The sequence below is a fragment of the Coffea arabica genome, chromosome 10e (assembly GCF_036785885.1).
Source record: "Coffea arabica cultivar ET-39 chromosome 10e, Coffea Arabica ET-39 HiFi, whole genome shotgun sequence".
NCBI classification, from domain to species: domain Eukaryota; kingdom Viridiplantae; phylum Streptophyta; class Magnoliopsida; order Gentianales; family Rubiaceae; genus Coffea; species Coffea arabica.
This window is the reverse complement of record NC_092328.1, coordinates 43,784,271-43,808,490: the sequence shown is the minus strand read 5'-3', so window position 1 is coordinate 43,808,490 and position 24,220 is coordinate 43,784,271. Positions and strand designations below refer to the sequence as shown.

Here is a 24,220-nt window from a genome sequence, read left to right as displayed (position 1 = left end):
ACTTCAGTTCCTCTCTTTTTCTCACACACTCTCTCTCTTCCTTTCTCCTCTTCTTCTTTCTCTAGTGTTGTTAGATCTGGACCAGACTAGCTAGTTCGATTTGTTCGACCGTGAACCGGTTCCCTTTCTGAATTGATTAGTAACACAAAATCATTTTGATCAAAAATCAATAAAAAATGTAAAAAATCGGGCACACAAGTGACCTAGTTCTCAAATATTTCTTTCTTGTTTTCCTGAAACATAATTTGGGTTATCTAAATTGTAAAACTTTTATTTATTAATAGGAATAAAAAAAATGCCACCCACTTTGTGAAAACATCAAAATCACTCATTTCCTTAAATAATCTCTAAATCAAGAAATTTTCATCCCTATCATCTTATTAATTTATCATCAGTGATTTCAGCTTGCGTTATAAAGCCATATTCCCAACAAAAAGATCTCAAAGTAGGTATAATTTTTTTAATTTAGTTTTTAAAGTAATTTTGGAGAATGGACATATTTTAGACATAATTTCACAATTATATATATAATTTTTAGGTGTATATTTGATTGCAAGTGTAATATTTTTGTAACATTTTGTATGGTTAATCGAATATAACCAAGAACTTAATTTCAATATTTTTGAAACCTATAAAAATATAAAATCATTGTGACGTTATGCCGACGTCAGTGAGTTTTAAAAAATGGTTCGACCAATTCGATCAGTTAACTCCTAATTCAGTAGTTTAGCGAATCATTATGAGATCCATGTTTAACATCATTGCCTTTCCCCTGCCGAATGTAGACCAAATCCAAAAGAAGGGGGAAAGAAGAAGGAAGAGGGAGAGAGAGAGAGAGAGAGACAAAAAAAAAAGGAGGAGAGATGGTGATGGCATTGGCACTGGGAAAGGTGTTGGGCCCTTGGTGGTTGGAGTATAGGTTGTGGGAGGGACGAAGAAGAAGAAAGAAAAGAAAAGAAAAAAGAAAGAAACATAAAAGGAAAGGAAAAAATAAAAAAGTTTTTCAAATTTTCCACAAAAGTTTTTCTATAAATTCTATAATAAGTTACAATAAAATTTTAGACAAACACTTAAAAAGCTTACCATTCAAACGGTATAAGGGATAATTTCAGAAACCTCCTCTAAAGTTATTGACAATGTCACTTAGCACCCTTTAAGTTAGAAAAAATTTCAATTTTGATTTAATCAAACTTTTGACCGAATTAAAGCAAATTTGGTCCATCAATTTTTGTGAATTTGATTTCAATTAAATTTTGGTTAAAACAATTTCAATTCGATTTTGATCCTAAATATTCAATTGCAATTTTAACCAATTTCATCTCTTTTACATATTTATTTTTTATATTATTCATTCTTAATTTCTCATGCCTTAAGATTTATATGCACCATGTCAAAGTTCATACCCATCCTGTTCTTTAGGTGTTGGATTATGTCACAGCTCATACCCCTCCTGTTTTTTTTTTTTTTATATTATTCATTCTTAATTTCTCATTCCTTAAGATTTATATGCATTATGTCATTCTGTATCCAATTCCATTTCCAAAGTATAAACCAAGTGCCCTTTTAGGTGTTGCATAAGATATAGGAAAGATATCTATAGGTGCCTGAGAGGAAAGTTGGTAGCACATAAATAGTTTGAAAATTTGAGCAAAAATATTTGTAAACCAAATTAAATGATTGTCACCTATAGATATCTTATCAGTTATACATGAACTTAAGTAAAGCAACAGCATTTTACTGCTTCATTGTTCTATGGGTGGTATATTTTCGCTAGTGTTTGCCACACAAAGGTTTTATTAGGGGATTGTTTGTTTGCCAAGACCAGAGGGCCATTCTTCTGAAAGCTCTACAACAAAGATCAATGTGTAGTTTCTAGTTATTGAAATCTCCTTAAGCACTGCAGTTCTAGAGTTCTTTGTCTTTTTTTCATGTAACCATCCTGATATGGCTAACGTTTATCTTCCTTATTGGCATCAAGTTCCTTGATCTATCGTTTTCCTTTTGCCAATATACATCGAGGCCTAAGGATATGATGTATCCTTCTTCATTTGTTTGCTTGTGAATTTTGCTATGTTGGACTTGCTAATCTGCCAAGAACTTTGAAAAAAAATAGGAATTCTAGTCAATTGTTCCTATCCTATAGCCCCAGTTGCCAAACTCAACAGAAACACGGGGCTTCACTTGCTGTCACTAAAAAGAGATTTTTTGGTAGGAATTTAAGATGAGCCTCAAATTCAGTGGCAGATGCTTGGGCGATAATGGATGGATTTTAATTTCCATTGCATAATAATATTTGTCATTTTATAATTCAGGCTGCTGATGCAAAAGCCATTTTACACCTACTTATGCATGGTTGTCCTAATTTTCATGCTTCAAAAAAAAATAAAATCTCATACTTCTTGTCCTATCAATTATCAATTTATCATCAATGATTGGTGGGAGTTACCGGCAAGATTGCAAGAAGTACGTGAATGTTTTGGCAAAGGAGAGGGTTTACATGTTGTATAATAAAATCCCTCAAGTTGTTATAGTGTTTATTTTTAGGATTTTAGGGGAGTTTCACTCCCATGATTATAGCTAATTGTATTGTTTAATTTACATTAAGCGCTGCTGCGTTGTTTGGATTGTGATTTTCTGTTAAAAAAATATTTTTTACGTTTTTCATGAACAGATTTTCCAATTACCTTTTTATCTCATATACATCAAATCGTTACAGTACATTTTTCTACCAGAACTTCAAAAAATAGCAATCCAAACGGGGTAGATCTATATCTACAACACATGCCCTTTGGTTAGTCCACTTCTCAACACTTTTTGATAAAAAGATTAAGTTTCAACGGTATTTAGTGTTTCCATGTTGGAAAAATCAATTTGGTGTACAATTTAATTGTGAGTTTGAGCTAAGAGACGTGATGCCTCACTAGTGTAATTTTGGGATTTCTTGCTTTTGATTCGGGTTCTTTTCTAACAATTCCATGTCTAATCTGTAAAATAGATTTCCATTACCTATCAAGTAAATAAAGTTTGATGTATTTTTCCACTTATTTGCATTGATTTTAGAAAGATGAATGTTCTTGGAAATCAACCATTCATTAGGGTGGTTTCCACTTAGTTAAAATTCTTGAGTCTAGAATCGCATTCTTAGCAAAAAAACCATTTTAGATTAGGGATTGTTATGTACTTAATTGGTATGTACTATAAATTAAAAGTAATTAAAAGAACATTACGTGCATTCATGGCATGCCTTTAAATGGTTCAAAAAAAGGGAATTAACTTTTACAAAACTCAAACCAACACGCATCGTGTTAAATTAACATACTACATTGAATTTTAAACTTGGATAGAGTTATAGAAAAATTCAACATTTATTGAAAGATAAATTTAATAATCTTCCAAAAGAAGATTCAAATAACTATCTCATATTTTTCAACGAAGAATTATACGTAAAACATGATAAATAATAGTTGTTTGAATTCCATATTTTTCTAACAAGGAGTTGTAAATAAAACATGATAAATAATAGTCTACAAGACAAATATGTATACTAACTGAATACAAACTAAAGAGAATTTATATATATATACATATATATATGTAAAAGGTGCGGAGTATCAAGTTTTTAAGGTTCTCTTACCAAATCTTATCGGATTATTTATCCATAACTTCCCATCAAATACCAAATTCTTAATGAATTACCCATTCGTCATAGATTAATCATTAAATCGAGCATCCATATTTTATCCTATCCATTGTCATCGCTAAACTGAGTCTAGTTTTTCATTATTAAATACTTATGTGTACATCATATTCAAAATTTCATTTTGTGACTTTGTATCATTATCCAAAATAAACATTAGAAGCACCACTCCTCCTCATCCTCAAAACTATTTTTCCACCATGCATTTGCACCAACATCACATCAAAATTGTCAATATCCAAAGTTCCCCAAACTTCCATAACAACAACAAAATCAAATCCAAAAAATGGATATGCACAACCACAAAATTCAATTCAAACCCCATCCTTGTACACAGAAATTTCATCCAACTCAAAATTATTGGAACAGAACATGCAACATTATTGTAGTTAGTCCCCACCACAATCCCTATCCATATTATCCAGAGTGTTATTCCCTTTCCCTCTCTTCCAATATCCAAAATCCAAACACTTCTCATAACCATCCATTAAATATTAAAAAATATACACACGCACTTCACACACTCAACACATGCACATTCACACCCAAATAATAAAAAATATTCAGACTATAAAAAAAAACATTTCCTCCTCAGTTTAATGGTGGTATGGCAGCAGCAGCAACATATGTTGATTCTTCACTTGCACATGAATCGGGTCGTTGTTGGCGGGCCAACCGGAACCCATATTCATAACCATCCCCTGTTTCACTACCAGCAGCCGAAATGGACCAAGATTTCCGGGTTTGGGTTTGGGTTTCTGTTGCAGAGGAAGAACAAGGGTGCAGCTGGACGACGCCGTTTGAGGGTTTTAGCAGCTTCCCAGCTCTCCAATTCCTTTTCTCTCAACAGTGGCTTCAATTCTCAGGTGAACTTTTGTCATTTTCTTTAGTTTTTGAAATCTTCATCTGGGTTATTTTTATTTAGCCTATATGTTTTCATAGCTCTTTTTTCAATTGTATATATTTTGCCACAATATCGAATTATGATATATATATATATATATATATAGTTGTGAAAAAATCGGTTCAGGTAAAATGAGTGAGAAAACAAGAGGTTTCATGATTTAAATTTTGTTTTAAAATATTCTTTTGGAGTGTTAGTGAAAATGATAGAGCTTGGCTATTGGGATTGATGATCAAGTGGCTTGGAAAAGATTAGTAAGTTTCTGATTAATGCGATGGTTTATTTTCTGTGCTTAAATTAATTCAAAAGCAGTCACTTTTTTTTTTCCTTGTTTTTCTGCTCATGCAAAATAAGTGAAAGGTTGAAATTTTAGCATCCCAGAAAAGTAAAAGAGGGGTGCGAAGATTGGAGGCAAGCCATGCTTTTTAAATCTTTTTACAGGCTTAATTTTTGTGGCCATTTGGACGACCAGCTGAGTTTGCGAATTTGAGGATCATGGATTAAATGAGAGTTCGCTGTGAATTCGCTTAAGTATTCTTTAAGATTGTTTATGTACTAAATCATTTGCAACGATGGGTTTTGAGCTTTAGTTTATTCTCGTAGATCTAAAGATATATTAGTTAACGTAGTTGATTAATACACAAAAGTGGAACATGATCCTTCTCAATGGTAGAGTTCCTTGTTATACAACAACATGACTTTCCTTATCTCGTTGAAAATTCACATGATTACGACAGTTAATCTTTAATCTTGCCAAAATACTATCTGTTGAGCTTAGTTTCCTAAAGTCTTTACCCTGTTTGAAATGAGTTGTGTCAGCAATGTGCTACTTCAGCAATTTGTATCTTCTCAGAAACGTATTTGAGTTGCTCGAGCTTTTAACCTGTGATGGTATTATTGATTTTATTAGATTCTGTACTTGATATACCGAAAGCTTTGCTAAATATTGTTTTCCTTCCCTGGCTGTCTAGTTTCTGTTGATACTGCATAATATTTTTTGCAAAACAGGGTGAGAGTCATCAATTTATATTGAGGACTAACAATTTTTTTGACTTGCAGGCTATCCAGACCCGTGAGTTATCACTATCACGTTGGGTTGGCCCACTTCCTGGGGATATTGCTGAAGTGGAAGCTTATTGCAGGATCTTTAGAGCTGCTGAATGGTTTCATAATGCATTAATGGACACATTATGCAACCCATTGACTGGAGAATGCAACATTTCATATGATATACCATCAGAGGATAAATCCTTACTGGAAGAGAAAATGGTTTCTGTTCTTGGTTGCATGGTATGTCTCTTAAATAAAGGAAGAGAGGATGTTCTATCTGGAAGAGCATCAGCCATGAATTCATTTCGTGAATCAGATGTAAATCTAATGGAAGATACACTTCCACCCCTTGCCAGTTTTAGGGGTGAAATGAAAAGGTACTGTGAGAGTTTGCATGTTGCTCTTGAAGGCTATTTAACACCTGATGATGCTCGAAGTGTGGATGTATGGCGGAAATTGCAAAAACTGAAAAATGCATGTTATGACTCTGGATTTCCCCGTCGGGGTGATGATCCCTGCCAGAGATTATTTGCAAACTGGAATCCTGTTTATTTGTCAACTTCAAAAGAAGATACAGCATCAGATTCTGAGGTTGCTTTTTGGAGGGGTGGCCAGGTAACAGAAGAAGGTCTAGAATGGCTTCTGGAGAGAGGATTCAAAACCATTGTGGATCTTAGAGCAGAGACGGTGAAGGACATCTTTTATGAAACAAAGCTACATGAGGCTACCTTGTCTGGGAGGATTGAATTTGTCAAACTTCCTGTTGAAGTTGGTACCGCTCCTTCAATGAAGCAGGTCGAAGAGTTTGCAGCTTTGCTGTCAGATTCAAGCAAAAGGCCCATATATCTCCACAGTAAGGAAGGAGTATGGAGAACATCAGCTTTGGTGTCAAGGTGGAGACATTACATGGCTCGCAGTAGATCTCAAACTGTTCCGCGTATTGCAGTTACTTCCATGGATGTCCAGTCCCTTGATACTAAAGGCATGGATAAATATTGCATTTCTCAAAAGTCTGAAGGAGGAATGAAGTATGACGATCAAAATGGTTCTAGACCCAGTAAATTGAATGAGACTAGTAGTTCTTCAGGGGAATATCTTAATGGATATTGTCAAACTACGGATAAGCAACACTCCAGCAACAATGGAAATAATAGTACAATAGTATCCCATCGAGATTTGGAGTTTTCTATAAATGAACAAGGAGCTGAGTTACCAATGGACTTTGATAGTAATGTGAACCCTCTTGAGTCTCAGCTGCCTCCTTCTAACATCTTCTCCAAAAAAGAGATGTCTGAATTCTTTAGAAATAGGAAACTTGCACCATTGACATATTTTAATTATGAAAGGAAAAGACTTGAGAAGCTGTCTTCTTCAATGTATAACTTGAATAAGACATCTTGGAGAAATGAAAATAATGAAAATTATGCTGGATACTCTGGAATCAGACTTTCTGAAGCCCAAACTTCAAATGGTTCATTTCGAAGCAATAGTTCATCTGCAGAGATTGCGACTTCCGCTGGTAGTGATGGAACATATCTCAATGGTAATAATTCTTCCTCCTCCTCCTTTATGAATGAATTGAGCAATGATAATGGGTCTTCTGCTAGTCAAAAAAATGGGTTTGTGAATTCAAAATATGAGTTGGATAAGAAGGTTCCATCAGCAAACGTTACAGAGCAGAGGAGCAATCCTGTTGCTTCTGTATCTGTGGGTGATGATGGTTTGGAGGTCATTGAAGGAAACATGTGTGCTTCTGCAACTGGTGTTGTGAGAGTGCAATCTAGGAAAAAAGCAGAGATGTTCTTGGTACGCACAGATGGATTCTCTTGTGCCAGAGAGAAGGTTACAGAATCTTCATTGGCCTTCACTCACCCTAGCACGCAACAGCAGATGCTATTGTGGAAATCTCCCCCAAAGACTGTATTATTGTTGAAGAAGCTGGGACAAGAACTCATGGAAGAAGCTAAAGAGGTAGTCTGCCTTAGTCTTATTTAATAGCTTAAAAGTTTATGATAGTAGGTATGTGGATTATGTTGTCCTATCCATCTTCCTCCTTTTACAATGTGTATCTTCTAATAGTTTATCTTTGGTGCAGCTGTTAGTGCGGTAGATACCTTAAAGGGGGCATCATGCATGCTTTGGTTAATTTTAGTGTCACATATTTGGTAAAATGAAATATTTGAATGGGCTAGTTTTACTTTGGATTAGTATCTTCTCTGTTATTGTAAGTTTTGTCATCTAGCTAGATTTAGCAAGCTGCAATACTGCTCAATTCTAACTTTAGGGTCCATTAACGTGCATATTCATTACTTTCAGCTCTGAGCCTGCTTCTTATACTTGAGGGTGGTCTGATGCTCATCTTTTAGTCTTCATGTAGGTACAATGATTTTAATAGTTGTTCATTGTCTTTGAGATCTCCTTGATGCTTGTAGTGGTCAAGATCACTGCACAAGGTAGTAAAGAGAGAGGAAATCTCATGCCTGCTCTGCAGTTTGTCCCAAATTCAATTCAAATTCTGGAATAAAAATTAGTAAAGCTTTGTGATGAGTTTCTGTTAGTACCATGATTTTCAATAGTAACTCTTATATCGGTGTGCTAAACTTATGGTTGTCAGGTCATCAAGAATTTCAGTCGTCTTGTTATAATTTGTATATGCATTAATATTTTCTTTCAGGTCTTTTCAGTAATCTGAGGAGTATCAGGTCTTTAGAGTCTTTTAGTCTTACAATTCTTGGGTATTTCCTAAGTCTCAGGAGAGCATAATTGCAGTAAGCTTTTTTAGGTACTCGTTACCACACTCAAATATGGATTATGTAGCTAAAACTGATTTAATTATTTGTTTATGCTACTTTTGCTCCTAATATTGCCGTGAGATTTTATACATCAAATTTGTGGATTCTTACTGTTCCACATCTCTTGGGTTGTTAGCTTTATAGAAAGTAGTCATGAGAAATTCAATTCTCTGTCTACCATCTGCAGCAAAGATAGTGAGACCCAAGTACATTTTTGTTTCTCTTCTACTGGCCTTGATTCTAGCTTGACTGCTTCTGATATCATACATGATTCTTCATATTTGCTGCATGTATGCATGTGTGTTGCTCTTGCAGATTGCAGAGAATGATTTCTTGTTGGATGTACTAAAAAGTCAAAACATGGTTTTGCATATTGAATATTACACATCTGACTTCTTTTGGCAACCGAGGGTCACATTTTCTTTTTTCCTTCCTCTCCTCTATCAGAAGAAGGGGGGGGGGGGGGGGAGGGGGGGAGGGTTCACTTGCACGTGTGTAATTTCATTTCTTTAGTCTGCAGCCTTTTCAGCAGTATTATATGTTTTTACTGCAGGTTGCCCGTTTCTTGTATTACCAAGAAGAAATGCATGTTCTTGTTGAACCTGAGGTGCATGACATTTTCGCTCGAATCCCTGGTTTTGGGTTTGTTCAGACTTTCTATAGCCAAGACACAAGGTACAAGAACTGACTATTGATGCTATGGCTTTTATTTTGTGCATTTATTTATGATTAGTAGAGATGCATATGTTTTCAATAAATGCAATCAGATTCTACATTTAGAGGTGTGCTATCCTTAGATGGAATTTTTCTTTCAGTGATCTTCATGAGAGGGTTGATTTTGTTGCCTGTTTGGGAGGAGATGGTGTTATTCTTCATGCATCAAACATATTCAGAGATGCCGTTCCTCCTGTCGTCTCATTTAATCTTGGGTCTCTTGGATTTCTTACTTCTCATACTGTACGTCTCTTGACTTATCTTTTCAATATAATCTTCTGCATGGGAGCTTTTATGTGATTCCTTATTCATTTTATTCAGTTTGAAGATTGTAAGAAGGACCTAAGACAAGTCATTAATGGTAACAACACAGTGGATGGTGTTTATATAACTCTTCGAATGCGTCTCCGCTGTGAGATTTTTCGAAATGGAAAAGCAATGCCAGGAAAACTGTTCGATGTCCTCAATGAAGTGGTAGTTGATCGTGGTTCTAATCCATATCTATCAAAAATTGAATGCTATGAACATGACCGGCTTATAACAAAGGTACATTTTCTAAAAACTTCAGGAATTCTTGAGTGATTTTTTAGGCCAGAAATTCTTGAAAACTTTGATGTTGTCTACTAATTCGATAGGTGCAAGGTGATGGGGTTATAGTGGCCACACCAACAGGAAGTACTGCTTACTCTACAGCTGCTGGAGGTTCAATGGTAAGGCTTGCTTGTACTTGAATGCAAAGATATGAACCTGTTGATGTAGAAATTCAAAAGAAATGGTTTCAGAGGTGGGACTGGAAGAGGGCCCTTTGGGGGGGGGGGTGGGGGAAACAGTGGGGTCATTAGTTATTAGCATATGTTTTTGTCCATCCAAGGGAGATTTGCTTGAGAACTTAAAATCATCTAGGTACAGAATGAGTGCATATATGTCGGTACAGAATGAGTAAATATATGTCCCCAATGGTTGAAATCAAGGTCAAACTTTGTAATGAAACTTTTGCGTGTGCAATTGTCATTAAACTTAGGATATTTGAAAATGACAATTATTGTACCGGTGCACATCATCTTCAAGTCAAAGAATTACAATGCTGATTGTTAGTCTGAAGGAGGGTGGAGCCAGAACCCACAAATGTTTTAAATTTCCCTCAATTCCTTGCTTTAAATAAATACAATTTTTTTCCACTAAACTAATTGAGAAACTTAAAAAAAAAAAATTTGAAAAAGAGTTTCAAGGGCTTTTTGAAGCTGAGTAAAATAACGATAAAGCGTTTACTGCTGCCCCTAACCTACCAAGGCAGTTGCCTCCCTACACTTGGGGTCCTTTCTTACATGTTGTATGTTAACTTCAGGTGTGTTTGGACAGCCTATTTTGATTTGAATGATCAACTGATGCTGGTTTACAGTTCTGGGAAATTACAAATGAGCTAATAAAAGATTAACAAAATTACACTTGAGGACAGACTTTCTGTAAGAATTTTCCAAGGGATGGGGTTTCTGAAAGGTTTTACTAGATGTTTGAGGTTAATCTGACTATTGGAAGGGATCTTAGAAGGTTTGATGATTACTAGGTTTTGTATGAAAGTTGAAATGCAAGGATTTCTTAGCTGATTTGCTCAAATTTGCTATTCTTCGTGGGAAACAGTTTGCAGACTGAGAGCAAGTGCAGGAGCGGTAACCCTACAGACTTTTAAGGTTCTTATCTTATTCAGGCCATTGCCTAGAGCAGGGGTCTTCACCTTTTATTTTGGACTTCAGAGAGGGGGGGGGGGAAGGGGAGGGGGTTGCTGTGGAAACTTTTTGAGATCTGCAATAACGTCAAAAACTGCAAGTTGGCTTTGATATGCAAAGTTGAATTAAGGGACCAATTTGAGCAGTCTGCTTGTATCAGTTGTTCAAATGTTTAGATTGTTGTGACTGGAATCACAAATTATGCTGTCTATGACCTGCAAGGCCAATCAATTTGAGCATCAAATTTGTACTAGTTTTCGTATTCCCTAGCCTTTGTCAAGTTGTCTTTACTTGACTATGTTGTTTATGTTCAATGATTGTAATATCAGTGTATGTGCATCTTCCTTAGAAGCAGAGTAGGATTTTCAACATCTAAATTCATTTTTCATTTTTTGGCATGTGAGATAATTACATTCTGAGAGGCACAATTCTTAGCAGAAGCATGAGTGTCAAACAAAATTTCTTAACTTTATGTTTGGGAAAAAAAATGCAGAGCTTTAAATGACAAATCAACAAAGAGAAACTAGAAACAGACAGAATATGGAATGCTTCAATATCTCAAGGACACAGTACGTGTCAATAGATTTCCCTGCTACAAGAGACTTGAAGCAAGAAGCAGAGAAATATATTCGAAATATCAGAATATATAGTTTTCTTTTGGGTTGATGTCAACAAGTTAGACTTCTAACATCTTCTTAGGAAGGCTGGCTAATTGCATCGTCACGAACAATGAACATGAGAGATGAGAGCTTAGACCACATAGCGGCGAGCAGTAAAAGAGTAACTACCAGTGAACACTCAGTCTGCATGGTCAACTGTGATTTTACCTTGTAATCAGAACCTGTGGTTTTTTCCTCATATGCTGATGTCTATTCTTCCAAGTTTTCTTTGATCTACTTTCTTTGAGGATATCTATTAATGGTCTTGTATATTTTCCTTGGTTTTTATGTCATCTGATTTGTGATGTGTGAGTGATAATCATACAATCAATGATGGAAAGATAAACCACAAGTGATGAAACTGAGATTTTTTAATCTCATGCTGTTTCCTAATTTTGATTATTCTGCTTAACACATAATAGACCATTGCCTGTAACAAATGGTGCTTCCATTGCAGGTGCATCCAAATGTTCCATGCATGCTTTTCACTCCAATTTGCCCCCACTCCCTCTCATTTAGACCTGTCATACTTCCAGACTCTGCCCGGCTTGAACTAAAGGTGATATTTATAACTTTTAGTTTTTATGAAAAGTTCAATAGCTGGTGGAAAACAGATTTATTCTTTATTGATTCTCTGTTGAATGTGGTTAATTCTTAGTTTTGCATGATGGAATGCAATTATAATATTTCGGCTCTCTTGGGTCTTCATGTTTGTTGGTCTGGGAGCTCTAGAAATAAGTTTTAGACAATGGCGTTTTAGCAACATTATCAACGTTCAATGTGCCAAAGGAGTTGTATCAATTGCTTTGACATTATATTCTTCCAAAACAGATCTGATGATGTTGGCGTGAATAGGTTCTTTGGTCTTTAAGAACTTTAGAAGTGCTACAAGAAGGGGACTGTCTTAGTGTGTTCATTGTACATTTGAATTTTCAGCTGCAAGTCTATGTGTCATCAGAAATGTAAAGTCTGGTAAATGGACAGCAGTAAGTGGTCCTTTAGATCTGACATATAACACAGTCACCTTCTTGAACTGGGATGCTTCACTTGAATTCCTGTAGTGATTAGGGAGTACTAGTCAGCAAAACCTTCAAATCCAGCAATTGTCAGAGGCCCAAAAAAAAAAAAAGAAAATAGAATTGAAGAGTGTCACTTGTTAGGAAGAACGAAGTGTAGAAGTTACCAGATGTTTGGGATAGCCCTTCTTTGTGAAACTTGATTCTGGTTTCGGTTTCTGAACAATTCCTTCAAAATCTTCTTTCCATCTTGCAGATTCCTGAGGATGCACGTAGTAATGCTTGGGTTTCTTTTGATGGAAAGAGAAGGCAACAATTATCAAGAGGAGATTCTGTCCGAATATCAATGAGCCAGCATCCACTTCCAACTGTGAACAAGTGTGACCAGACTGGTGACTGGTTTCATAGCTTAATTCGTTGCTTGAACTGGAATGAGAGACTTGACCAGAAGGCTCTTTGAATCCTCAGCTGTTCCTATGTTTTTTTTTGTAAATCACTGTACATATTAGAAGGTAACAGGACTATATATATATACTAGTACAGGCCAGTGAAAGCTTATACAGAGTCATTTTTAGGGTGTACATTGTCACTGCTAACTGCTAACCCAATAATATATCATCCTCTTGCTTTCCTAAACAATCTTGCAGCTTTCAAGTATACTTTGATTTTTATTTTGATCTCTAAACTCTAAATTCAAGCACTTTAGTCCAGAAACTATATTCTGATTCCCACTTTGGTCACTAAACTCTAAAACGAATTATTTCAATCCCTAAATTATACTCGACTCCTATTTTGAAGTCCCAAAATCCTTTCTTGCCTTTAATTTTGGAGATTTTTTTATTAGTTATTTTTTAATCTAATTTGCAACATGCAACCATGATGCTGAAAGATCCAGTGTTCCGTTTTGGAGATTCCATTAACATAAGTACTTAAATGGAATGGTCTTACTAGTTTAAGGACTAAAGTATCCATATTTATGATTTAAGAATCAAAGTGAGAATTGAGATGTAGTTGAATAGTTTAGCCAAAAAAAAAAAATAAAGGAAAGAATTAAGAAAAATGGTTGCCAGAACAAATTTAACAACTTAGGCCTTGTTTGATAACTCAATTCAGTAATTAAATTTAATGGATTCAGACCTAAACATTTTCAGACTGCTTGATAACCAAAAATTGAACATCTGAATTAATTAAGTGGCACTGAATTTTCTAGGTAAAACTTGCTCCCAAAATTAAGTAATATGTTATTCACTTATCACTGAATGTGATATGCAGTCAAATGTATTAGATTTAATATTTAACAATTCAATAATTTAATGGATTCAAATTTCAGATTTCAATTTTATCAAATGCACCCTTAGTCTCAGAATATTAAAACAGATCTACATTTGCGATATTTTCTTTAGGTCCACGTTCGCGATTTCGATGGATTTCTTGAGACAAGACGGCTGCATAGTCCTAGAACATTTTCCACATCAATCTTGAACTCAACGGTAAAGTATATAATTCCTTTGTAACTTACAAAAATAAAATTGTTGACTGGAAACCATATATAGTCTGCCACATAAAGTCATAGCTAATGTAAAAAAAAAAGAAGTCATAATTAGTGATATAAGTATAGCTATTATGAAAGATAACTGTGCTCGATATATTTATACTATCAAATCTAATTTTCTTATTTAACACTAACAATCTATTTTAAGCTTGCTTCTATTGGATTCCTTGAGAGATTAATTGTCTGAAATTCAAGGCAACGAGCGTCTTCACCAATTAATTAAAGGAGAAAAAAACCATTCATAGATACTTTTCCTTTCCTTTTTTTCTTTTTTTGAAAAATGAACTTGCATTTATAAGCTAAAGAAATAACGTTGCAAATAAAAAAGTGGAAATGGAACAATAATTAATTTACAGTTCTTTTTCAACAAATACGTTAACGACCAAATTAAATTATAGCAAAAGAGCAGGAATCAGAAGCACGCATATGCACTGATTATCAGAAGCCGATGCACTAGTTGGCTTTGATTATCAGCTTTACCATAACCAAGAGAAGAAAAGACCAAAAAAAAAAAAAAGAAGAAACAAGAATTTACTTCTTGAGTAGTTCTTATAGAGTTCAGCTTCATTGCCTGAGCTATCACAGAGCTTTCACAGCTTGAAATCTTGGTTGTTTAGGAAGAAACTTCTGCTGAACATAAACAGACATGTAATCGCCAAACACGAACTTAGGATAAGCACTTTCTTGATTGACTTCTCTATCCGCAGCTTTTTCCACCAACTCAGCAGCAGGATATATTGTTGCCTTGAGTGATGGATTGTAAAATGAAGCAATGGATCTTCTATTTCCATCTGGCATGGCCAAGACACGGTGCCAAACGCTCTTATATCGCCCATTGCTCAGGACTTCGATTTGATCTCCAGTATTGATGACAATAGAATTGGGAAGAGGTTGAACATCGATCCATTCACCATCTTTCAGGATTTGCAGGCCTCCAACTTTATCATCTTGGAAGAGCAAGATGACACCTCCTGCATCAGTGTGAGCTCGGAGGCCAATGACTTTTTCAGGATTTGGGCATGGTGGATAATGGCTGACCTTAGTGCCAAAAAATGCATTATCTTCTTCTCCACCGTTGAATGCCCTTTTGATGTAACCTTTTGGTAAGCCTAAATTTTCATCCATTATTTCCATGAGTTTCTCTGCCAGTTTCTTTAGTTCTGTCCTATATTCCTTCATGGTTTCCCTGTGGATTTGAATCAACACTAAGTCAGATAAACCCAGAAAAAGGGGAAAAAATGCTTATCTTTTTTTTTTCTTCTAAATTTATTGAAATTAATTCTGCTAGCCAATCTCAAGAATCGTAATCGGACCAAAGAGGTGATTGCCAAGTGCTAAGTGAAAATTATATATCATTGTAAATGTTTCAAATTTATAGGTCATGTCGTGAGTGAAACAATTGACAATCTATAACACATAACTTGAAGTATAAACTACAATACTTCTATTTTCCTTGGATAGAACTTTAATTACTAGTTTCAATTGTCCAATTCCACTGCCATTAACTCGTTTTCACGTTTTCATCAATTTGCAGCACCTGTATATACAAGAAATATTGGAGAAAGGAAAATGCCGACTTTGGTTTACATCTTTTAACATAATATGTATGTAGCGGTGATTCTGGTGAATTTCTTTTCCTTACTTGAATTGGGCTGTTTTGGATGGCCATTCATTTTCATTGTCATCGGAGAGAAGGAAGACATCCTCCCAGTCCACATTCTCCAGTCTATCACTGCTCTTCTTCTCCACTAATTCGTTCAGCATCTTAACTTTAGCTGAAGTTTTGAAACCTTCTTCTCTTTCCAGCTTATAGTATTCAGATGCGACCCTCTTTACCCTTTCAAGAAGCTCCTCAGAAATCCCATGGTTCACCAACTATAGCCGAAAACAAAAAAGTTCCGAAAGTAAATGTTAGTAATATTTTCAAACAATTATAAATGTGATAATCAACCATTAATCTAGAAACCCTGTTGCATAAATAAAAAAAAAATGTCACTCAGTCGATGAAGATGTTGATTGACAGAGTAGGAGAGATGGTTTTGCTGAAGAAATTAATCTTGTTCTGATACACTTTAACTTCATTCTATGAAAGCAAAAAATATCAAAGAAGTAATGTTAAATAAAAAAAAAAGTACCTGAAAAAAACCCCATTCTTCACATCCATTAGCAATTTGTGCCATAATTTTGGCTCTTTCCTCTCCACTAAGCTTTGAGAAATCAATCACAGGGATAGCCATTGCAAAGAAGAAGCAAAGGAGTGAGAAAAGATGAAAGGTATAATAGTGACCCTTTTTTGGCTATTGGTAATCAGAGTTCACGCTGTTTTGTGATAAAAGTGTTGCATTAAGCTAGCTATTTATAGAAACTTCAATTCTTTCCACCATCTTGGATGTCAACTCTTGATAACTATGCCTTAAAAAAAAAAACTCTTGATAACTATAATTACTTGTTTATAACTTCATGATCGTGTGGATGTTAGAATAAGGTAATGGACGGTGACACAATATTTTCTTTTTAGAATTATTAATTGAGGTCAATGTTTCATGAGGTATTATTGCTAGCCCACAACAGAAGCATTCTCCCTTAGGTGATTGCATGTCTTAAACTCAATTATTGGTTACTTAGTCACTTGCATTACATGATGCTTGAACTTGTTTGACACTTGGCAATATTGCAATGACTAAGGAAAGCATAACTGAGGGTCTCTTAATTTCTGCAAAGTGTTAAGAGAAATTGACTAACTGCTAGCTATGACTCTGACAATTGCATGAATAAGGGAAACTAGAAAATTTTTCAATAGCTTATTCTACATGTGTTCTTTTGTAGCTTCCTTAGAAAATTGTATGAGACCTTAATTTTTCACAGTATCAAAATTATTTGGATCATATATGAAGCATATCAAAATGGATAATATATGAAGCAATTTTAAGTGTGTCAAAAGCATTTGAAGGGTTTCTTTGTATCTTAAGTACAATCTTTTGTTTGGCTCTTTTACAATTCTGCCTCTTTGTCTCTTAAATACAATCTTTTGTTTGTCCCATTTATGATTCTGCCTCTTTGTCTGAATAGGGAAGGAAAGTTGTATGAGAAAGTTTCGTGCAAGAAAGTGAGATAAAAGGAAGTCAAAATCATTTGTCGTGCATGTTTGTTTTCCAAGAAAGAGTTTGAAATAAAATCGAAATTAAAATTTTTGTATCCATAAAAGGAAATTTGTAGTCTATGGTTAACATTTTTGTATCTGATCAATTATTTTCCTATGGAACATGCAAATGTTGTTGGACAGAAGTTGCTGAAAGGTGAACAGAACTTTCAAACTTTCTTGACAATCATGCATATTTGAAGGGATGACTAACTTCCTTGCACTGTCTCACACTATTCCTTGCAAACATTACTGGCCAAATAGTTATGTGGAGACTAGACATCAAGGGTATCTGTCATTTCCAATAAGGAATATAAAGATTAACTTAATCACCTACTAACAATCCATATTGTTTAGAGACAAGCAAAATTTGGTAGTGTTTACCTACATTAATATTAAATTTGATATCTTTATTAAATTGAATACATTAAAGTACATGTGCTTTTGTGTAGGGTTGAAATCAAACTATTTGATATTCAAACGAATTTGATTTGTTAAAAGCTCAATCGATTTTAGTTAACAAACAATCAACTCAAACATAAAAAATATTCAGTATTTGTAATAATTTTAACTAGACTGGAGTTTGACTCAATAAGCATCAAATGTAATACGTATATGTAAAAATCTCAAACATACGGATACATAATAATTTTAACTGCGTGATTTGATAACTTGTCTAAAAGTTCAGCTTAATAAACAACCAAATTAAAAATTGAATGCAATTTCAAGCTCGTATTGTAGACAAATAAAAACCTAAAAATTAGAGTAGTCTACTTGATTAGGCTTAGTTACATTCCTAATTCTAAAAATAAAACTTATTCAAATTTATTCATTTAAAATCCTTTCTCGAATCCAAATTCATCTGTCCAATTGAAATTCTTCAAGTACAAACACAAACACAAATACCCCTTACCCCCCCCCCCCCCCTCTCACTTTTTTTTTTCTTATTTCCTGCTTCTAGGGTTAAGTGCAAGTGAATGGGTTGAATGCTTGTTGGTTGCCAGCCAACTTTAACCGGCAATCCCACACTAATCCACAATGCAACACGGTTTCCATCTCAACAATAGTTGTCAATTCACTTACATGCTGCATGCACGCTTTGTAATTTTATTACTTGTCATAGAATCCTCCACCGACGACTATAATTCAACGTTGACTACCCCTATTTATCTATCCTGTAGCAGCGCTTTTAACTTTTTTTTTTTCTCATTTAATGCCTTTGTACGACTTGGGATCGATCAGACACTTCTCACTTCTAGGCACATTTTGAGGATTAAGAAAGAATATTATACTCAAATAAAGCTGCTACCCCTAAACCCTTTTTTAATCATTACATTGTCAACTCCACAAGTATTTATATAATATGTGATCAGGGTTTTGTCTAAAAATTAAAATTCATTGCTAAAATGTATCATACATTAGAGGTAGAATGACCTGTAATTCAAACCTCCCTGTTTAACATACACTTGGCGAACCCTAGACCCTTGATATGATTCTGATTGTCCGAGTATAATGATACAAAATTAATGTGGACAGGTTGTATTTACCGTCGATGGAAAACATCTATTCAGATATTAATTTCGATTTGTCATGCAAATGTACTGATTGGTAGTGTGCGAGCAAATTGTCAGATATGCGAGCAAAACCAATAGTTCAATGTACAAGGAAGCAAAGAGGGAAACTCAGATGAAGAGAGGTGTTCGGGGCATACTTTGTCATGCATTTAATGGTGAAATTGAACTTGTATAACATTGGTTAGTAGCAAAACCAGTTTATCATTTAAAATCCATTACTAGAATCTAAATCTAGAATCAGTTAAAGGGCCATTCATTTGAATATATCCTCACACTTGGACCAGCACAAATTTCATGTTGAGGTGGGATTCGACTCCTCGACCTTAGCAAACATGTATTTGTGGTTCAATATAGATTTACTTTCTTCTTGAAATCGTTGTATTCTCCCTCCTTGTCCAACGATCAAATGAATACTGAACCAGTGAACCCTGATCAAAATCGTCTAGCAGCCTCATATGTCACACAAACTTGGAAGGGTCGAAAGCATCTGTCGGTTCTTTCTTAAAGTAACAAATTAGCAGCTAATTGTTTTTCTACACGCCCTCAAGACTATCTTGTGGTATGCTGTGTTGACCTTGAATTTCAACTTTGAGGAGAATTTCTTGGGTTGATTTTTTGTTGTTCAAAGTAATAGTTCGATTTTGCATATTAAATTTGGCCATCAGCTAGCCGATATTTGACTAAGGAACAAAACAAAGTTCCAAAAGCGACATTGAGATCTGGTATTCTTTTAATTAAAAGAAACTGAAAAATCAATGAACTCTAATCAGGATTAACGTCTGATGGCGGCTTTTTTTATTTTCATTATATTCCTCAGATAGAATAATGGTTTTGAGATAAGAAAGCTTTGGTAAAAAAAATTTGTCCGGCTATGTATAGGTAATTGTCCACATGCATGGAGACAGATTCATGTTGATGCCTAATTGAAGCTCCGGCTGCTAAGAGAAAAAAAAAGCAGTATAAGAATCAAGATGATATTTTTTGGGTGATTATGGCTTAATTTATAAATAGATGATTTGATTAACCGAACAAAGAAGAAAATAGTGCTTGCAAACCAGACTCCAAAAATTTAAAGGACAAAATTGGTATTTTATCTCATTATCCACTTTGTCTTTATTATTCCACAGCTCCTTTCAACTGTGTTTATCACAGTTTTTTCTTCATAAAAATTTAGAAATGCTCCACAAATATTTTTAATACCTTTCTTAACAAAACCTAAGAAAACAAATCAAAACCATGATCACAAAAAATCTCATGAAACTAATAAAGCTCCCCATAAATTTATTTAATCTAAACAAACCCATATTGAAGAGATTTTAACTTATCAATCAAAATTCAAAATGAATAGTAATGACAAGTTTGATAAATAAAAAAATTCTTTATTTACAAATCTTCTTCATATTTGCTTATATTTTTTTTTGAAAATCTTCTTCATCTTTCCTCATCTTTTTCCCTAAAATCTCGAAAGAAAGAGGAGGAGGAGAAGGGGTGTTTAGGAAAGGGTTGGAAGTGGTACAAAGAGGGAAGGGGAGGGTAGAGTGGTGGAGGGATTTCTATAAACGGGATTGGAGAGAGGTGTATGCATGGTTGAGGAGGGACAAAAAAGTATAAATTTTGGGTTTGTAAGGGACTAAAATGCTTTATTTAATTTATACGTGAGAGACAAAAAAATTAAAATTGGTAAAATGTGAGGGAGGATTGGAATCATTTTCCCTAGTATTAATAACTAATATGATTAAGGTGTGTTTGGTTCACTAGATTTTTTTTTGTTACCTTCCTACCCCTCCTGCCACACCCTTCCCACCTCTGAATTTATAAGACCATTATTGCCTAATCCTCATGATAACTAATTCATTGGTTAGATAAAACTTGAAAGGAACTTTTATTTGCAAACAATATTTCATATGTTTGTTTGTTTGATTGAAATCAGTGTCACACACACAAAGAGAAACATGCTTAGGCCGTAGAGGAATATAAATAAGGCATTTTCTGAATAGTATGGTCCAACTAAAAGGTAACAAGCTAGCTTTTTTACTACAAACCAGTAACATTTTCCTATACCTTTTCCTAGTGATATTCTTATCCTTGCTCTAGCTCAACTTTCACCCCCATTATATTTAACGATACTCACTTTGCACCCTAAATTTTTGCTTCAAACACTTTAACATTACCAAAGTAAAGGTTAAAATTTTTTTTTTTTACCTACCCCAAAAAAGTAAACTTTAATAGTGAAATGTGAGAATTAGTGTAAACTTAAAAGGTGCAAAATGGAACTAGTCCTATTCCATGGCATGGGGTATTCTTTTGATGCAAAAAATGATAAGCTAATATAGATCACGAATGCTTGTGGTTGTTCCAAGTTGATCTTCCAAATATGAGACTTTCTTTGAAAACTTCAACCTTCTTAATTACCTCTAGTTCTATTTCAATTAGGGCAACAAATGTTAATTAACTACATAAACTACATCCTAAATCAGATCTCCTAAAAAGATAGTATCTCAAATCTCAGTCAAATTTTATTATCTTTTACGTAAATAAACAAATAAAAAATTATTTATGGATCAAGTTATGATTATATTTATGTGGTCCCTAACCCTAATTATAAAAAGTCATAGAAGTTCGTTTTATATGACATAGAAGCAAGGCTTTGTGTCAAATATGACCAGATTCATCAGTCCCTGGTTTCGAATATTGTCAAATGCAGAAGTACCATTTAGTGCTGCTGAAACTGCTGATTAGATAAAAGAAAAAAGGATCATTATATTATTCGAAAATCATAACTGATAATCAATCAGTCGCAAGAATCAGCGGCAAAATTGTAAGAGGATGTTGATTTGATCCTTTTTCCTTAAAAAAATATTGAAAAAAGTTCAGAATTTGATATTATCAATTCATAACCTGCCAACATCAAGCTTGCCGGCCTTGCCCTAGTAGAAGTGACGCCGGGTAACGTTCATGCATGTTATCATGTATGCATGAGGCAAAGGTAAAATAGCTCTATTTATACTACAGACCCACATAGGATATTTAAAATACAAAATATACAGCTACAATGCTCACAAGACTGTGTACACATACTATTTCCATACGTATAATTTTTCAAATTTGTTTTTCAGGTGTATGAATGCTAATATAACCCGTTTCCATCACATTAACGAAAACATGCATGTACTAATAGGTTATGGTGTTTTTAAAACGAAACATCTATATGTCAAGACAGAACAAAAAAAGACTCTTGTTTAGAATTCTGTAAGATAAAATCTTCCCTTTAAATTCACATTTACTGCTTTTCTTGCATATTCTTGATAAACCCGCGTTTATATAGAGATGTACAAGAATGACAGTTTTTAACATTTTCTATCTGTAATCCCTTGTATAAAAGTTGTGGTTGCAGATGCGAAGTTGGAATAACACTGCTGATATACCCAATGTCCCTGCTACAATCTGTCGAAGGTTATTCCTTCCGTAACAGAAGGATCAAAACCTCCCATTTCCTTCAATTCTAAGAGATAAGTTCGCACATGTTGCTGACTAATTGTGTTCCTCTGAAAGCATCCAGATATGAGAGCTGATAAAGGAAATGGTCTAGGGTGCATGTACATAGATTTCCTTTTTGGACGGACTGTCTTTTATTCTTCATCAATCAATTAATTTCATTAGAACGTGTATAACCTATACGTGTACAGCTTCAAGAAAAAGAAGAAGAATAGAAAAGAAATACAGTGGCAGACATGTCTAGCTATATATAGTTGCCTTGCTTAATTTGGCTAATCAAAGAATCTGATGATTATGTGGTAGTTGTTTGAGCAAACTGAGATTGGCCATTTCTGTTTAATTGGTACGTTGACATTAGATTAAAAAAAAATACATTATAGAGTCAACATCCAACTTAGAAAATGCATTAAAGAAGTCAAACCTGTTTTTTAAGTATAACTATACATGCAGATTATAATATTGTATAGGCGTTGTATGTCAAAAGCCACATCAGTTCTGCTAATAATATTTTGATTTTGGTGATAGAAAAAGTAGAATTAAAGGATTCACAAACTGGATCCAAATCTTATTTGTGTTTACTTTTTTTCCAATTTTTCTTTTGTTTTTTGAATTTATGTTAAGGGCTTTGATCCTTCTTGTCAGAGAAAGACAAAGATCACTTGAAGATCCTGTAATTTGTTTGTACTTTTCGTCCATATTTGATTTAGACATAAGATTAAGGGACTGTAGAAAATCTTATAATCCAAAATTTAAATAGACATAAAAAAAAACTTCTAGACGGTTAGTTAATATTAATCCCAATTATATGTGAAATCATGTTTCAAAAGTACTCTTATAATAAGAAAATGCTTTTTTTATAATTTATGGCCCTTTTGTTTCCAATAATAACTGATAAAGATCATGATTAGAATTGTTAATGAATATACAAAACAATTAACTTACACAAAGACCCAAGGGTCAATGCTTACGCCACTTCTAGATTTCCCATTAACATCCAAGGGTTCTCATTGAATTTGATTGTTTAGTTTTAATTCATGTTTTATTTGTCGTAGCACAAAAATAATTAAAAAACAAAAAACACCAAATTGAGTTTCTTTTAGGTACAGATTTAGAATATACTTTATTGATCATGACACAAGCCAGGAATTTATAATAGGTTCTATTTGTTTGAATGTAAAAGCTTCTCAAAAAAAGATTTTCCAAGCAATTTGGTGGTTGGTAAACGTTTTACAATGGTAAATTCTTTACAAACATTATTTAGTGTAAAACAATTTCTCGCCAATATGTACAAAGTTATTCCCCTTTGCTCCACTTTCAAGGTTCTGAAGTTAGGGAAAGGGAGAGAGAGATCTACGAGTCGTGAAGGAACTGAAACAATTGCCAATACAACTATTCTAAAAAGATAGATTATAATTCACTACAAACAACATATAAAACTTTTTTTTTTTTTAACTAAGTTACTGTGAACGTGGGTCATCAATGTCGGTTGCACTAGAAGTATATGTGGGATGATATATCTTAACCTTACATCTAAAATTTATGAATGATTGTGTCAGAAATTGCCTTTGCCAGAGGTGATCAGCAAGGGTGTCAAGTAGTACAAGAGGTAGGTAGTACCAATAGAAAATTGGCTGGTTTCACGAGAAGCATTTAAAAACCTATTCAAGAATCTTTAAATAATTGAAAAAATAAAAACAAATATTTTCTTGGATAATAATTTGGATGCATGGAATATATTTTCAAGGGTAAAACGTTTTACATTGAACCAAACGGATCCTGAGAGTGGCATAGACCTCAGTCACACAAACAAAAACCAACTACAGGGAACAATATTGCATAACACAGAGCAGATGGAGAATTTATACCCAGGGCCTCTATGCGAAAAAACTAAAGCAAAATGTCCA

The 24,220-nt window shown here is 34.2% G+C and overlaps 2 protein-coding genes across 2 annotated transcripts; one reads left to right on the top strand and one right to left on the bottom strand.

Moving 5' to 3' along the window:
- The first annotated feature begins 4,116 nt into the window (after nt 1–4,116).
- On the top strand, nt 4,117–13,195 carry LOC113712324 (NAD kinase 2, chloroplastic). The gene is made up of 8 exons (XM_027235688.2): nt 4,117–4,563; nt 5,661–7,622; nt 8,997–9,118; nt 9,259–9,400; nt 9,479–9,703; nt 9,793–9,867; nt 11,998–12,099; nt 12,813–13,195. The coding sequence occupies exons 1-8, from the start codon at nt 4,297–4,299 to the stop codon at nt 13,014–13,016; spliced, it is 3,099 nt and encodes a 1,032-aa protein (XP_027091489.2). The 5' UTR covers nt 4,117–4,296; the 3' UTR covers nt 13,017–13,195.
- A 1,241-nt stretch (nt 13,196–14,436) lies between these two features.
- Nucleotides 14,437–16,441, bottom strand: LOC113711805 (1-aminocyclopropane-1-carboxylate oxidase 5-like). Its single transcript, XM_027235013.2, has 3 exons — nt 16,244–16,441; nt 15,751–15,983; nt 14,437–15,294 (listed from the first exon to the last, which is right to left on the bottom strand). The coding sequence occupies exons 1-3, from the start codon at nt 16,343–16,345 to the stop codon at nt 14,688–14,690; spliced, it is 942 nt and encodes a 313-aa protein (XP_027090814.1). The 5' UTR covers nt 16,346–16,441; the 3' UTR covers nt 14,437–14,687.
- Between the last annotated feature and the right edge of the window lie 7,779 nt (nt 16,442–24,220).